The sequence below is a fragment of the Phocoena phocoena genome, chromosome 1 (assembly GCF_963924675.1).
Source record: "Phocoena phocoena chromosome 1, mPhoPho1.1, whole genome shotgun sequence".
Taxonomy (NCBI): Eukaryota; Metazoa; Chordata; class Mammalia; order Artiodactyla; family Phocoenidae; genus Phocoena; species Phocoena phocoena.
The window spans coordinates 12,918,827-12,935,169 of record NC_089219.1 but is presented as its reverse complement, the minus strand read 5'-3'; the positions used below and the strand labels follow the sequence as shown (position 1 = coordinate 12,935,169).

The 16,343-nt window shown below is 53.6% G+C and overlaps 1 protein-coding gene across 1 annotated transcript in view; it reads right to left on the bottom strand.

Moving 5' to 3' along the window:
* Nucleotides 1-61: 61 nt before the first annotated feature.
* Nucleotides 62-16,343, bottom strand: part of LOC136138301 (protein-arginine deiminase type-1-like) — a 30,865-nt gene continuing 14,583 nt past the window's right edge. Inside the window, exons 5-16 of the mRNA XM_065896964.1 lie at nt 15,537-15,654; nt 15,325-15,450; nt 13,186-13,358; nt 12,934-13,037; nt 11,763-11,886; nt 11,225-11,332; nt 9,623-9,774; nt 5,889-6,033; nt 4,978-5,071; nt 3,846-3,925; nt 2,948-3,073; nt 62-295 (exon numbers count right to left, since the gene is read on the bottom strand). Coding sequence (XP_065753036.1) covers nt 62-295; nt 2,948-3,073; nt 3,846-3,925; nt 4,978-5,071; nt 5,889-6,033; nt 9,623-9,774; nt 11,225-11,332; nt 11,763-11,886; nt 12,934-13,037; nt 13,186-13,358; nt 15,325-15,450; nt 15,537-15,654 — 1,584 coding nt within the window. The remainder of the gene's footprint in view (nt 296-2,947; nt 3,074-3,845; nt 3,926-4,977; nt 5,072-5,888; nt 6,034-9,622; nt 9,775-11,224; nt 11,333-11,762; nt 11,887-12,933; nt 13,038-13,185; nt 13,359-15,324; nt 15,451-15,536; nt 15,655-16,343) is intronic.

The following is a 16,343-nucleotide window of genomic DNA, read 5'->3' as shown; positions in this document are numbered from 1 at the left end:
TCCTTATCCTGGCGGAATTCCCTGGCAGGCGGGGAGAGAGGATGGCATGTGGGGAGCAGGCTCAGGGCACCATGTGCCACCACTTGAAGGGAAAGGGCTTCCGGCGCACGTTGGTGCCGCAGTGGATCTCTCCACCCAGCTCGTGGTAGGACGAGTAGTCATCGATGAAGGTACAGAAGAGGCCCAGAGGCTCCAAAAGGGACCGTACCTTCTCCTCCAAGCAGCAGCAGCCGTTGATTATGGGCCCGTAGGGTTTGGGGATGCCCAGGTACTTGCCTAAGACCACCATGTTCACCTGTAGAAGAGACAAGGCAAGAAAGAGACCCGGTTAGCTGGGGATGCTCTACACCTGCGGCCCCTTCTGGGTTCTGGCTCTGGCGGACCCATCCCCAGGGCCTGTCCCATCTTTGCCAGCATCTCTGGGCCACTAAGGCTGGCACTCGCTCAAGAACTAAGGTCTATGGAAGCAGAAAAGACATAGATCCGTAGTTGGAAGAGAGGATGAATAACAGGCAGGGCTGCCAGTAACATACATGGGAACTTCATATAAATAAAAGTCACCCCTTCCTCCAACACTTTCCTCCACCTATCAGAAAAGTAGATTATAATGACTTCGTTAGAACAAGATTTTACCGTTATCTGCCAAAAACTTGTACAGCAAATGTATCCATCTACAAGGTCCACGGTGTGAATGTCACAGGTGTGGTGCATTTATTTGTGCAGTACACACCAAGCTCAACTGTTCCTGGAAGCCCTGATAATTGTTACCGTTTATTGAGCATCTTCTACGTGCCAGATATCGCATCCGTAAACCTCACAGCCTCCCTCTGAGGCCATAGCGTGGACCGGTTAAGTAATATAATTAAGGCCACACAGCCAGAGAACAGGGAGACTGAAATTTGACTCAGGTCTGACTCATGCCAAAACTCGTGCTCTTTCTACTCTGCCAGAGTGTAGCACTGTGGCTGCCTGGGGTGCTAAGGAGTTGGGGCAAGGGGCTGGGAGTCCTTGGGGCCGCCTGGGTTTATCTCCAATGACACTTCTGCTTCCCTGGCTGGGGGACCTGGCAGGGGGCCCTAACACCAGGGAAGGGAAGTCTGCCCAGTGCAGGGTATGGAGGCTTCTTAGAGGTAACTTCTGGCCCAGTAGATGGCCAGAGGAGCTGTCCTTGGTGTTCAGAGGGGACACTCTGACGCACTGGGTCATCTCAGTGTTGGGTGGGCTGCCCTTACACTCTCCACGCCCCAGCCCCTCACCCCCAAGTCTGCCCCGCAGGGCCGTCCACGGCTGGGACCAACATGGAGCTGGAGGGTCCTGTGGGGGTCAGTCACATGGCCTTGGCCCTGACCTGCTTGGTTGCCCACTAATGGGCCAGAACATGGTGGGAGTGAGGGCACACAGAGGGACAAAGGGCAGGGAGAGGAACAGAGAGCGGTATTCAGGACCATTGCTGGCCTGGCTTTGCCTCCTCCTAGACGAGGACTCAGGAGACTGGAGGTCGGTCCATTTGCTCGCTGGAGACCTCAGGCAAGTCAACCACTCTCCTCCGAGGGCCTCTTTCCCCTTCTGACAATGAGGGTTAACTGAGTGTTCCCTAAGGGCTCTCCAGTGAGAACATGCTGGGATCCTCTAGCTGGGCCTGGTCTGAAGCTGAGAGATTCCCACGGAGGGCTGTGTGTTGGGGAGGGGCTCCCAGTAGGGGAGGGCAGGGCCACAGCCCAGGGCTGACCACGGTCATGGGCCTTCCCCCACGCTCAGTCAGAACCGGAGGCAGGTCACCCCTTAGAGCTTCACTGTCTGATACGGTAGCCGTCCGCCACATGTGGCTGCTGACGTTAAAGTGAAAGTAAAACTTCCGTTCCTCAGTCACACTGGCCGCGTTTGAAGCGCTCAGTAGCCGCATGTGGCGGCGGCCACGTCATATTGCAGATGTAGAACATCTCCATCACCCGAGAAAGTTCTGACAGCACTACCCTAGAGCAGTGGTTCTCAACCAGGGCGATCTTGCCTCCAGGCATTTTGCAGCCATCCTACGATACACAGGGCAACCCCCAGAGCAAAAGATTCTTTAGCCCCAAGTATCGGTAGAACCGAGGTTGTGAAGCCCTGCCTGCGAGGTCTCTGCAGGGGCCTCACAGCGAGGGGTCAGGAGTGAATGCGACCCTGGCGGGGAAGCCCAACCCTACACACTGGCCTCCAATCAGGACCCAAGGATTCACTGGCTGGTCCAATGACAGGGATTCGAGTAAAGGCCCCAGGCTGAAGAGGGAGGGTCTCCCATCCTAGGGAACCACCCCTCACTGCTGCCAATGCCCCGACATCCTTTCCCAAGGGGTTACTGGGCGCTCTGGGCAGGGCTGTGCCGATAGCATCGCTCAGATCCCTCCCAGGGGCCACACTGGTGAGATCACATCTGCTTGTCAGGTGCCTGAGTTCATGACAGCCAGGGTGGCAGCTGCCACCCCTGCCCAACTCAGGATGCCTCTGGGGAGCAGACAGTGGGGTGCCAGCCTGGGGAGCAGAACAGGCAGCTGAGACCCAGAAGCGAAAGCTTGAAACATTGGAACCAAACCACGCTTCCATTTTCCATTTTGAGGGGGGGAAAGGCCTTAGTTGTGGGGCTGCCCTGTGCACTGTAGGATGTCCAGCAGCATCCGTGGCCTCCACCCACTAGATGCCAGTAGCACCCTCCTCGTGTGGAAATCAAAGTGCCCAGGGTGGGGGTGGGGGGAGGAGAAATCACCCTGGTTGGGAACTACCGATGGAGATTTTCTATATCTGCCCCAAAAAGCGAACACTGGCGAGGTCCGCAGGGCCCGTCCCAGCCTCCTTGCCAGTCTGCCCCTGGATAGGGACGGCTTCTCCTCTGGACCCCCAACTGACCACCCAGCAGGACCCCGCCAGGCACCAAGGATGGAAATGACCCGTCCTCCCTCCACGCTCTCACCATGTTGGGGAAGAAGGCTTCTGCGTGGGAGTCCTTCAGGTAAAAGAGCTGGGGGATGTCCACGATGTCCCGCTCAGTCAGGCCCAGTTCCTGCTTCAGCACCTCCCGGTTCCAATCGATGCATCTCTGAGGGTGGGAGGAGGGGCACAGGTACCCAGGGAGCCAGGAAGGAGCCAACGTTTCTGAGCACCTGCTACGTGTCGGGCCCTGTGCACCCTTTAGCTTGTTTGATCCTCATAACAGCTTTGTGCCATTGCTACCGCAGATGGGGAAACTGAGGCTCAAGTGACCTGCCCAAGGGCACAGAGCTAGGAAGTAGTCGACCTGGGGTTTGGATCCAGGCAGCTTCTGGTTGCAAAAGTGCTTGCCGTCACCACACACCACACACCAGAGCCGGGCTTACGCTTCTGCCCAGCTCAGCTGTTTAGGAGAAAAGCGTCGGGCACCACTGGGGAGAAGCATGGGGCCTCCTCCCGTCTACTGAGTAGGACTCCATGCCAGGCCTACACCAGGCACGTGGCAGGCATTAGCTCCGCCCCTTCCTGGGACCTCCTTCCACCCCATCTCTTCACCAGGTCACCCTGATTCTCACGTACCCCAGCCCTCGCCCCTACAGGGCCCCATTTCCCCACCACATCTCTCCCATCTCCCCAGACTTCTCGGGGAACTCAATTCTACTTCCGCTGAAACCCATCATTTCCCCAGAATGGGGGCAAGATGTCCCCCACTGGACTGGCACGGCTGTGTCTCTTCCATCAGACTATGGGTTTCCCAAGAGCAGGGGCCCTACCCAACTCACAGGTCTCAGCAGCCCCCAGGAGAGTCAGAGGCCCAGGGCTGAACCCCTCACCCCCACCCCGGCAGTTCCTGGGGCTGCTTCACCCTCCACCCCCCTCACCTGTGCATAGAGGTTGTCACTCCTGAGAAGTCTGTCTTCCAGTATCTCATTAATGCTTCTCTTCACCTGGTGATTTAACCCTGCAAGAGAAAGAAGACCACAGCCGGCTCAGGGAATGCTGCCTGGGGCCACCTCAAGCCTGGGCTTTAAAGTCCGGGCCAGGATTTTTCTCCCACCTCAGCGCCAGGGTCTGAAGCAAGGACTGAGAAAGCCAGAGACTGGAAACCCCGATGGGACCAAGCTCTGGCTGCAAGTAAATCCTGGTGATGGATTATAAACTCCTTGGGAAGGGACGCCTGAGCTCAGAGCCTAATAATAACAGAAGAGCTACCGTTATTGAACACCCATTATGCTCTGGGCCTCCTATTATATTTAGTATTGATCTCTAAAACAATGCTAGGTCAGGTTAGTTATCACCCCGCATTCAGAGAAGAGGAAATGGAGGCACTGAGAGGTTCAGAACACATCTTTGATCTCATAGCCAGCAAGTGGCAAGGTCAGGATCTGAATCCAGGTCTATCTTTGCTGAAGGCTATGCCACATCCCTTCCAATGCTCCATTCCTCAGGTGAGAACACTGCGATCCCTGGTGGGGAAGGGGGAGGTGCTCAAGGGGGCCAACCAGGCCCTTGGAGGGTCTGTCGATTCCCCAAGGAAGGTCCACAGAGGGGCCCCGACCACCCTCCTGGCTTCTCACCCCTCTCTCGAGCCCCTGGCCCTGCTGCCTCCTGCTGCTTAGCCCCGGGCAAGCCGCTTCCCCTCTCTGAGCCTCAGTTTCCTCCTCCAGGAAAAGGGATAAGGAGAAGGGGGTGAACGATCTGATTGGGCAAGAGCGTGAAAGTGCATGCTCCGGCAGGCACGGGGGAAGGCTCACGGCTTCCTGTTCCTTTCTTCCCCTGGGGTGTGGCCAGGAACAACCCAGTGTACGGAGGAGGCCACCCAGGCTTCCATCCCTGGCCCGAGAAAGGGAGAGCCCTCATCCTTTGCTCCCATATGAAGTGTTGGGAAAATCAGTGATGGATTCTGAGCTGAGAGCTGGCGGACAAATGCCAGCCATGTCAGGCATCAATGGTGCCCAGGGCTGGCAACGAGAGGGCATGGTCTGGCAGGGTGATGGGCTCACTGGCACTCACCGTCAAACTGGGCCGCCTCCCCGTAGCCCTCCTCCTTCTTCTCTTGGAACAGTTTGAGGCAAGCGCTGGGGCTGGCCAGGAGCAGCCGGAAGCCCTGGCACAGAGGATGGGAGAGCAGCTCAGTGGACAGGTTCTCCCCCCATGCAGGAAACCCCAAACTCAGGAGGGGTCTGAGTCCAGAGGCCAGACTGCACATGGCAGCCCCCCTCAATCCCTCCCACCAGCCACAAAGGACTGTCTGCACCTCCCCGAATCCTCCAAGCTGGTTCACACCTGCAGGCCTTTGTCCATAACCTTCTCTTTTCCTGGAAGCCCTTCCCCACTTTGTACACCAGGGAACTCAACCACTAGTCCCTAGGAGGCCTCCCCTCCCAGGCTGCCTGCTCCCTGCGGGCTGTACCCTCCCTGATCGCCTCTGCAAGGTGGTGAGTGGTTAACATTGCTGGTCCAGAGCCCACCATCTTGGTCTGAATTTTACCCTACTAGTTAATTGCCCTTCTGAGCCTCGTTTTCCTTATTTATAAAATGGAGGAAATGATAATAGTACCCACCTCATGGGGTTGCTAGAGGATTAAATGCATTAAAACACATACATCTCACAGGTGCTCAGTAAATGTTTCCAATTATTACCAGTGTCAGTCCTGGGTCTTGACTGAGAGGTCTGGATCAGAACAAACACCCAGTAAGTGTGAGAATGAGTGTATGAGAAGTGAGCGAATGAGTTCCCATCTGGGCTCTGACCTCCTCCAGGAAGCCCACCCTGATTAACACCACCTGGCCCAGAGGGTACCCTGACTCCAAGCTCTCTATGGACCGAGGTGGTGAGCTAGTTTCAGGTGCCTTTGCCCTATCCTGACCCATCAGGATAGGGAGGGGCAGAGGTAGCTCAGGCAGGAGAAGAGGGGATGTACCTTTTGGTCGGAGGTGGGCACGAAGCTCAGGAACTCGTCCACGTGGCCCACCCAGAGCCAGTCAGAGTAGAGCTCCACGGGCGCCTGCACCTGCTGGGCCTTCAGGAAGTCGCGCACCACCCTGGCCATTCGCCGCCCGCCAGACCTGGCCAGGGAGGGAAAGAGCAGGGTCACCTCGTGCGTGTTGTGTGCTGGTTCCCTGTAGGCACTTCCTGAGCCCCTCCCTGCCCACTGTCAACCCTCTGAATGGGTCTTCTTTGGTCCCTGCTTCCTGGCCCCAGCGCCCAGGTGCTCCCAGGAACTCGCTGTCCATCCTGAGTATCACCCAAGAGAGTCTGTCCCTCCCTCACCTTAAAGCATCCTCCCCAAGGCCAGAAAGGTCCTGCCACCCCTTCTTGCAGAAGAGAGTCAAACGAGAGTCCTCCATCTGCCAAAGGGAACTGAAGACGCTCATCTCAATTCCTGGGACTCAGAGAGGTTGACTCTTTACCCAAGGCACCAAGCTTTTTGTTCAAAACATGACTGGGAGCTGGCAAGCCACCCCACATCCTGTTTAGTCCAGTGTTACCCAAAGTGTGGGAATTGTTGCCCACCCCCCATGTCCCTCACTTTCTTCAGGTTTAACTCAAATGTCACCTCTTTCTCTATGTGGACTTTGGAAATAACAACCACCCCTCAACTCCTTTCCCAGCTTTATTCTTCTTTACAGCATTTGGTACTATTTGGCATACTTGATATCTTGTTTATTGCCTGGCAGCCCACTAGAATGTAAGCTCCAGGAGGGCTGGGATTTTTCTCTAGGTTCACTGCTGTATCCCCAGCACCTCTTATAGAATAGCTGCTCAAAAATATTTGTGGATGATATTAAGGCTTTTGAACAGCTGTGTAAGAGTCCACAGTCTATATAACAACAAAACTAGTAGGGAGACCCAACAAGCAGTGACACAAGGCAACACTGATTTGATTCAGGGGATGGGAATGTGGAAAATATTTTTCTTGTATTTCTGTTTGTTTTAATATAATATTTTAACATTTAATATTTTAGTTTCTGTTATTTTAAGTCCCTCCTTGGGACTCTGCAGCCCTCTGCCTGGAGGCAGGGGAATGGACCAGATGACTCCAGCCTTGAGAAGCATCAGACCTGGTCTCTGAGTCACATCAAAGTTGCCACCAGGAGGCAGAATTGTTCCAAGATCGTTTTAAATGTGGGGAGCAGAGCTTGGAGAACCCAAGATAGTAGAGAACAGAGGGGGCATTTGCTGAGCACCTGCTGTGTGCCTGCCTGAGGCTCCTCACACTGGGTGTCTTGTTTAATCCCCGTGATAACCCTATTATGTACGTAAAAATGACAGGTCCATGTCATGATCTGAACTCTGCCGGACCAAGCTCTCTGACCTCATCCCCCCACACCCCCTTGTTCCCTCTGCTCCAGACCCAATGGCCTCCTGGCTGTTCCTCTAATGTCTCCAGCACACTCCTGCCTCAGAGCCTTTGCACTAGTTGTTTCCACTCCCTTGCACATCTTCCTCCCAATTAGCCACATCTTTAACTGTCTCATCTCCTTCAGGGAAATGTCAGCCTCTCACCAACGCTTCTTTTACCTAACATACTAGATGATTTACTTATTTATTATGTTTGCTTATTGTCTGTTTCTCTCTGCTAAGATGTATGTAGGTTGTTTTTTTCACTGCTAAGGTCAGAAGCCAAGACAGGAACACAGGACAGCAGCCTGGATGTTAAATTTTAATTCGGGGTCCAAGGAGGAGATCTGAATTCTGACTATTCCCCTAACTTGCTGTGTGGTCCTAGGCAGTAGCTGCCCCTCCCTGAGCCTCAGGGTTCCGTCTGTCTACCAAGAGCTTTGTTCCTGGTTTTCAACACAATAGCCAATGGAGTGAGGCCCAGCTCTGCTAGAGACCCCCCACACGTTCCCATCCGGGGTCCTTGCTCTGAGCCTGGGATTTTCCAGAACATTTCTTTTATCCCCAGCACAGGGCCCCGAACCTGGCATATAGGAAGTCTCAATAAATAGTTATTGAATTGATAAATGAATGCATGAATTAGTGCATTCACTTCATTTATCTAAGCCTCAACTTCCTCATCTGTAAAATGGGGATAATAGTCATCTCAACCTCATAGGGCTGTTGTAAGAACTAATGGAGGTAACCTGGGTAAAGCGCCATGTTCATGGCATGTAGGTGATCAATAACTTTTATCCATTGAGTTCCAACCTACTTCAAGGCACATCCACTGCCAGGGGTCCAGCTAAGTAATACCCAAGCATTCGGAAGTTGGTTAACGTGAATCCTTTATCCCCAGTAACGACTATTATATAGCTAGGACAGGGATTTTTTTATAAGTCCATTTCACTGAGGAGGACACTGAGGGATGACGTATAAAATAATTTGCCCATTTAATAATGTATCTTTGTCACCTGATGTATCCCTAGTACCTTCATCAGTGCCTGGCACACGGTAGGCATGCAATAAATATTCTAAATGAATTAATCAAGCACCTACTATGTTCCAGGCCCTGTGGTAGGCACTAGTTAGATGATGTACCCCAAATCATGTGGCCAATAAGTGGCAGAGACAGGACTTGAACCCAAATCCGTTAGATATCAAAGCCTGTGCTCGTTCCTCCTGGATCCCTCCTGGAAGCACAGAATGACTGCCCAGCGGTCCCAAGGCCCTTCTGCCCCCAGAGCTGTGGGCAGGATCCAGCCCCAGAGTAGTTCTGCACATGAGTCGGCAGCAAGGTGAGTGCACTCCTCTTGTCCTGGCCAACCTCAGCCCCGGGTACCCAGCCTGGGCACCCAGCTTCATGCCTGGGGTTGGTGCCAGGAAGCCTCACCTCACCTGATCCAGAGCCATGAGGCTACCAAGGTCACCACATGAGCCTGGGTAACCTTCCCAGGACTGCCTGGCTGCTCTGGGCCCAAGACCAGATAGCCAGGGCTTGGGGACGCAAGCTGGGGCACGCCTGGGCTCCATGCCAACCCCACACAAACCAGAAGGCAACCTCCAGGGCCTGGGGTGGGCTTAATCTTTAGGCAGGAAGCAGGGGATCGCACTAGGATCCCTGTGCTACACACCCCGTTCTTCGACTGCCCACAGGCTGGGTGGGGACCCACTAGGGAGATTTAGCAGATGCTGTCATCTGTCTGAGCCCTAAACCCTAAATACCTTGTTTCCTCCTAGATGACAGCTGTCCAGGGTAGGACCTTTCAAGTTACCTCTGTCACCCTGGTATCGTGACCTGCAGTCTTGTGGTGATGGCTGCAGCCCTGTGGTGACGGCTGCACCCTTTCTAGCTGTTGCCAGGACAAAAGCTATTTCGATTTCCTCACTGGAGAGGTCAACGGATCCAACTCCTACTTCTGCCCTGGATTACACGTGACCTCCCCGCTCTTCTGATGTTTCAAAAGAAGTCAGAAATCTGGCTTTTTATATGAAGCCTCCTGATATATGTATATTTAATGTTGGTGACGAATTATGCTCATAAAATACTAGGCAGGGCAAAAGACCCTGGGCCAATAGTTTGTTTTTTCCTAAGATTCTGTGATCTGTGATTCTAGGACTCTATTCTAGGATTCCATGCAGGAACTTAAGACCACTTTTTAGACTGGAGAATTGTGTTTGTGGTGGAGGCAGGGGGTATTGGAGAGTGGATGCTGCCTTGGGTCCCCCGGGCCCTCCCGTGACCTCCACCACCCTCCTGCCCTGGTTTCTCACTTGGGGAAGCTGCTGCCAATGAGAATTCGGCCCAGGGGGTACTCCTTGCCCTCCACTGTGACTGGAGGGCTGATGTCCAGGTTGCCGAAGGAGTCAAGGCCAGAAACACCAGCGAACTGCGTTTCCCGGATTACATATCCGAAGTCGGGACCCTAGGGGAAAACCATCGAGAGCTCTAACCGTCAGTTAGAAAAGGAAGAGACAGCTCTTGGGGCAGGGGAGCAAGGGGTGCTTCTGGGGGAATCCCACTCCCTGAAAAACAACCACTATTCACTTTTCACACATCCTCCCGGTGCCCTGAGCCTTGTGCTGTTAAAGCCGAAGCCAATAACAGAACAATAACTAGAAAATCCCTGACTGTTTGGAAATGAGGCAACATACTTCTGAAGAACCCATGGGTCAAAGAAGAAATCAAAGGGGAGGTTACACAGTATTTTGAAGTGAAAGGTAAAAACCACACAGCACGTTAAAACTTGAGGGGATGCGGTAAAGCTGCACTTCTAGGGAATTGCCACAGCTCTAAACACATATATTAAGAAGAGAAAGGGTTGAAAAATCTTAGCTTCCGTTTCCAGCTAGGAAAAGAACAGCAAATTAAACCTAAAGAAAGTAGAAGGAAGGAAATGATAAAGACAGAGCAGAGAACAGTGGAAAAGGCGCTGGCCAGGTCAAGCCCAGGGCTTGGGGTCAGGCCCTTTGTTGATACAGACTCACCCCACAGAGCTCACTGTCACCTCCCCAGGGACTCTTCCCTGATCCCTCCAGGCTGGGGTAAATGTCCCTGCTCTGTGTGCCCGTGAGTTCCTGGACCTTCCCCATCATATCCCCCATCAGACCCTGGCATTGTCCTGGAGGCGCGGGACAGGGGCCAGTAAACAGGCAGAGACGTGAGTTCTGGGACCCGGACCCACCTCAAAAGGCAGGTTAGCCTAGCGGTAAAGTTCAGGGGCCGTGGAGGCAGCCCCTCTGGTTTTGGTGCCACTGCTAACTTGCTGTGTGGCCTTGGGTAAGTTGCTTAACCTCTCTGAGCCTCAGTAAAGAGGGAATAATAATATCCATAGGAGTATGGATATCCATACTTATCCATAGGAATCCACATGGATTAAATGAGCAACTGTGTAAAGCTAGGAGAGAGGGCCTGGAACTCAGGACACGGCTGCTGGAGTGGCTCCTGTCGCCCTCCTGTGTGTAGAAGCAGCATTGTGCCTGGCACACAGTAGGCGTTCAGAAAACATTCGTTACCTGAAGAGAGGACCTGGCTCACAAAAGCAAGAGCCATGAGGGCTCACTAAGGGTGCGTTGCCCTCAAAAGGCAGTTTGGTTTCCCCAGAGCTGACTCCTTTGTTCACTCCCCCTTGGGGGAAAGGAAGGACCCCAAGGAGGACTTTACTGGCCTGTCCCTCCCAGAACAGCGGTGATTTGCGTGAGATTTGCATTTCATTTACATATTCCTCCCAAACCTCCCACTAACTCCCCATTTGCCAGAACCCACCACCTGTGTCCTTTTGTAGCCCCTAAAGGACTAGGACCATGCAAGACTGACTGGAGAATCCTATAGGAGGAGCCACCCACGGTTTCCCCACTCTGCCCTTTGCCGCATACCAGGATCCTCTTATAAGGGAAATACTTCAGGCCTCTGTCTCGGGGGGAGTCAAAGACCACTGGGAAGGATTTGTGAGGAGCCTCGATGTAGCCAAACTCCATCTCGTCCTGGGAGGGGAGAGAGAAAGACCACAGTGACTGCCTCAGTATAGTATTAAGAATGGGTTAATCCCCCCAGGCCCGGGGCGGGGCAGGGCAGGACAGTGGATCTTCCCCAAGACCTGGAGGGTGCAGGGACCAGGGAACAGAGGTGGAGTGAGGCCTCTCAGGACCGCTGCCAGAGGAGGACTCTGCCTGGGACCAGAGCACTTGGAGGGAAGCAGGAGACACTGGGGCGACGCAGGCAGTGGCAGGGGGGGGCGTTCCCCTAGACTGCAACCCCCCACCCTAAGTCCTGGCACCCAGGCCGGCCTGGCTTCTCTAGGGAAACGGAGGCCAGTAGGAGCCTGCGCAGGCCAGCTTTCCCAAAGCCAGCGTAAAGGACGGGGTTCAAGCCTCCCGGGCTGCCCTCTTCTCCCGGGATCGCTCCCGCACCCACCTGGATCCAGCGGTCATTCTGATTCTCAGTCCAAGGGCAGATGATCAGCTTGCAGTTGGCTTTCAACACCAGGTCAGATATGTCTTTCAGAAACTTCTCATTTGAGCCATTGGAGTCTAAGACACTGCAAAACAGAGGGAGAGGGGAGCGAAATAATGACTGCTGACTGTGGCCTTGGCCTCAGGGCCGGGAGGCAGGGGATAGATGGGGTGGCCTTGGTGCGGTCTGAGCTAGGCCCCGAGTGGACCCTGGGCACAGGGGTTCAAACCCAGTGTCTGCACTAGAGAGATTCATGGGCTAATGAGAGAGACAAATAATGTCCCCAGATCACATCAGGTGGCAGGTGCAAGGGGAGGGACAGGCCCGGGACTGTGGAGCCCAAAGGCAGGGCACCATAAGTCCTGGAGAAGGTGACTGGGGACTGAATCTCACTGGTTAAGGTGGTAGTGAGGGGGCAGGTAGCCCCATCTCCTCCTGTTTCTCACAACTGGCCTAAACAAAGGAGTCAGGGTGGTGTTAGTGAGCAAACAGAAAGAGTTCCCTTCTGAACACCTGGGCCCAGCTCAGCAGAGCAAACCTGTTTGGCCACACCCTTCCTGGCCTTTTGACTTATGTTCCAAGTCATCTATGGCCCTTTCCAGTGGTCCGACCTCTGATGCAGAGACCCGGAGTAGCCTTGCCAATCCAGGTTCACCTGCCCATCAAGGGGCCTGACAAGGATTCTGAGAGATGGCAGAAGGACCAGAGACCCGGGTTGGGCCAGGGCTCACAGAGGAGCTTGGAGTTGGGGTCCCGAGTTCTCTGCAGGCCCAGGAGTACACCCACATCTGAGCAAGGCTGGGTCTCCTGCAGCTGCTAGCAGTCTGAACGGGGCCTGGCCCCACTGCCTGGAATAAATCCTAGATGTTCTGGGGCTGCTACATGCAGGACACGGTAGGGCAGGTGTGCTGGACTTGAGTCATTGACCTCAGCCAGGGCCTTAGCTGCTCAGAGCAGGTGGGGCTGACAGGCCCAAGCCAGCCTGCTGCTATCCTGTTCCCAGCTTGTGTCCGTGGGTGCCTGCAATGAATCCGTCCAGTATGAGTGCAGGGCCAAGCCTGGTACGGCATTCTGTTCCTATCTCTATGAGTCCAGAGACGGTGGGAGAGCTGCAGGAGGGGCGAGGCCTCACCTGCACACATACAGCTCCAGGGGGCACTGGGTGTTGGGGGTCATGATCCAGGGGGCCATGCGGAAGGTCACGGTGTCTGTGAAGTAGGGCACCTCAGGCAGGGTCTGGGGGGAAAATGAGGACTCAGTGGGCCCTGCAGGGAGCCCCATCAGGCTTCAAGACCCTGCAGCCCCCAGCCTCCCAGTCCTGGAGCCTCCATGCTGGTCCCTGAAGCCCCTCATCCCCTATCACGGCCCCCAGCGCCATACATACCTTGGTGTCCACCAGGCTGACGCTGAGAGAGACCAGCCCCAAGAAATCAGCGTCGGGAAAGGTGAGCCCCTCCACGTAGAAGTTGATCTTCTGTTCCCCCGGACGCCGCTCCACTTCGTAGTACAGATGCTGGGGCCCCAGCACCTGCTTGTAGTCTGAGAGAGAATTCCCACCTAGGGGGAACCAGAGTCAGCACCGGGGGCCCAGTGCTGGGACAGGGGTGTGGGGCTGCGAGGATGTGAGGACAGGAAACCCAAGGCCAGGAATGTAGAGGCAGAACCACCTTTGTGTTAGATCTACTTGGACTCCTCCAGCTCTGCCATGTGCAAGCTGTGTGACCTCAGCTCAATGACTCAACCCCTCTGAGCCTCAGTTCCTCATCTGTAAAATGGGCTAATATTACATTTCTCATGCGGTCAGCGTAAGCTTTAAACTAGATAAGGAAGTAAAAGCAGTTGGCACAAAAGATGAAAACAACCTAAATGTCCATCAATGGATGAATGGATAAACAAAATGTAGTATGTCCATATGCTGGCATGTTATTCATCCATAAAAAGGAATGAAGTATTGATACATGCGACAGCACAGATGAACCTTGACATTATACTAAGTGAAAGAAGCCTGACACAAAAGGCCTCATATCGTATCATTCCATTTGTACGAGATGCTCAGAATAGGTACATCCATAGGGACAGAAAACAGATTAGCTGTCGCCTAGGGCTGGGGGTTGGGGGATGGGGAGTGACTGCTAATAAGAACAGGCCTTTATTTGGGGATGATGAAAATGTCTTAGAGCTAGAAATTTTGTGGTAGTTACCCAACACTGAGAATGTACTCAATGTCACTGAATTGTTCACTTTAAAATGGTTAATTTGGGGACTCCCCTGGTGGTGCAGAGGTTAAGAATCCGCCTGCCAATGCAGGGGACACAGGTTTGGGCCCTGGTCTGGGAAGGTCCCACATGCCGTGGAGCAACTAAGCCTGTGCACCACAGCTACTGAGCCCGTGCTCTAGAGCCTGTGCGCCACAACTACTGAGCCCACGTGCCACAAATACTGAAGCCCACGCGCCTAGAGCCTGTGCTCTGCAACAAGAGAAACCACTGCAGTGAGAAGCCCGCTCACCACAACGAAGAGTAGCCCCCACTCACCGCAACTAGAGAAAGCCCGCGCCCCTCAACAAAGACCCAATGCAGCCAAAAATAAATAAATTTATAAAAAAATAAAGTAAATAAAATAAAATGGTTAATGTTATGTGAATTTCATCTCAAGTTTTTAAAAAAATCACCTGGCACATAGTAGTTCTGGCCCATAGCCTTTTCCCCTCCCCTGAGGGTTGTCTGGGAAGCGCCACCCTGGCACGCTCTTACAGCATGAAATGTTGTCAGCTCACTTACGGAGACTTTGCTTATGTTCTGGTATCACAGTAAGTGTTTCCAAGCTGGACTCCTGGGTAACCTTCCACCACTGGAACATTCTGGTCCCTGCCAGGCTCATTTAGCTGGGACAAGTTCTAAGTCAGTTTGAACAGAGGAGGATGAAGAGGAAGAAGGAAGGGGCAGGAGAGGTCTCTTGTGATTTATGAAAATGAGTAAGGGCACCTCAGGGTTAAGGATTAGTGTTTCTGCCAGGTTTTTGTTGTTGTTTTTTTTAATCCACAGACTTTGATTAATAAACTGTCAGAACAACTGGATTCTGAAGGCAAGCCTGGGCCTCAGCTTTGCTAGTCCCTGCCTCCACCCCACCCAGCCTGGACACTGCTGTTTTACATCAAGAACTCATTCCATGCTAACCGACCAGAGGAAGGATGGGCTCAGGAGAAAGGGCAAGGGTAGTGGAAAGAGGGGCTTTGGTGCCCAAGAGACTGGCTTTGAATGCTTGCTCCATCCCCAACTGGTTGTGTGACCTTAGGGCAGTGAATTCACATGTCTGAGCCTCAGTTTTCCCCTCTGTAAAATGGGTCTAGTTTGGGAACCTCTTTCTTGGGCAATATGTCGTGTCCTGATGGAGTGGCTGTTTGTAAGTGGTAGTGAGAGTTACAAAATGATGATGGAAGGAGGGAGAGAGGTGGATAAGAGAAGAATGGTTTGGGAAGCAGAAGATGGAGCAGGGAGGGAAGAGATCCCTCCAGGCCACTCACCCCTAGCACAGAAGACCCCCATTCTCCTGGAATCAGAAAACGGCACGTTCAAGACCAGCTTGTGGCTGTCAAAGAGCTCATCAGGGCCATCGCAGCTCAGCACCATTGGGGCCATGTCCTGCAGGTCTGGAGAGAGGGGTGCCCATGAGACAATCTTGCTCCATCCCACACCATCACCCTGGACAACGCCATACACCCCTTCTGTTGCTCACCATCCAGTGATGTCAGCTGGGTGCTGGTGAGGTCGATCTCCCTGGACCTGAAACTATCCCGGTCACAGTTCACCAGCAGGACAGCCCCATAGCCCTCAGGGCCCCAGCGCCAGGTTTTCTGTGGCAAAGCAAGAGGCCTTAGGATCAGTGGGACCCAGGGGTCTCTGAGAAGGGGTTCTGGACATGGCTAGAGCTGTCTGCTTTGTTAACTTGGAGACTTTTGCATTCTGGGTTTGCTTAAAGATTTATAGAGGGATCATAGATTTGGGGAATGGAGTTCCAGGTCCCTACACCCAGAGCCACTCCACGCTTGTGCTGTGAACAACTTGAACAACAGCTCCTCCCAGCCATCAGACTGGAAGAGGAAGGGTGATGGCGCCAAACCCAGAAATGGCCTTTGCCAGTCTGCTGAGCTTTGGTCCGGCCAGCAGACTAAGACTGCCTCACCCTGACCTTGATGGGGCTGGAGAATTCCTGGGAGACTCTCCCCATGCCAGTCCTCTCCTGGGGCCAGTCCCACAGTTTTCTCTGACTTTCACTTGAGATCCTGCAGGCCCTGCAAGATAGTCTGAGCAGAGAGGTGGGGAAGATGGCTGGAACCCTGCCTCTGTGATCAAAGCTCTTCCTGACGTGCTTCTCTTTTTTTCTTTTAATTTATTTGCTTATTTATTTTGGCTGTGCTGGGTCTTAGTTGCGGCACACAGGATCTTTGTTGCAGCATGTGGGATCTTTAGTTGCAGCATACATACTTCTTATTTGCAGCATGCGGACTCTTAGTTGCAGCATGCATGTGGGATCTAGTTCCCC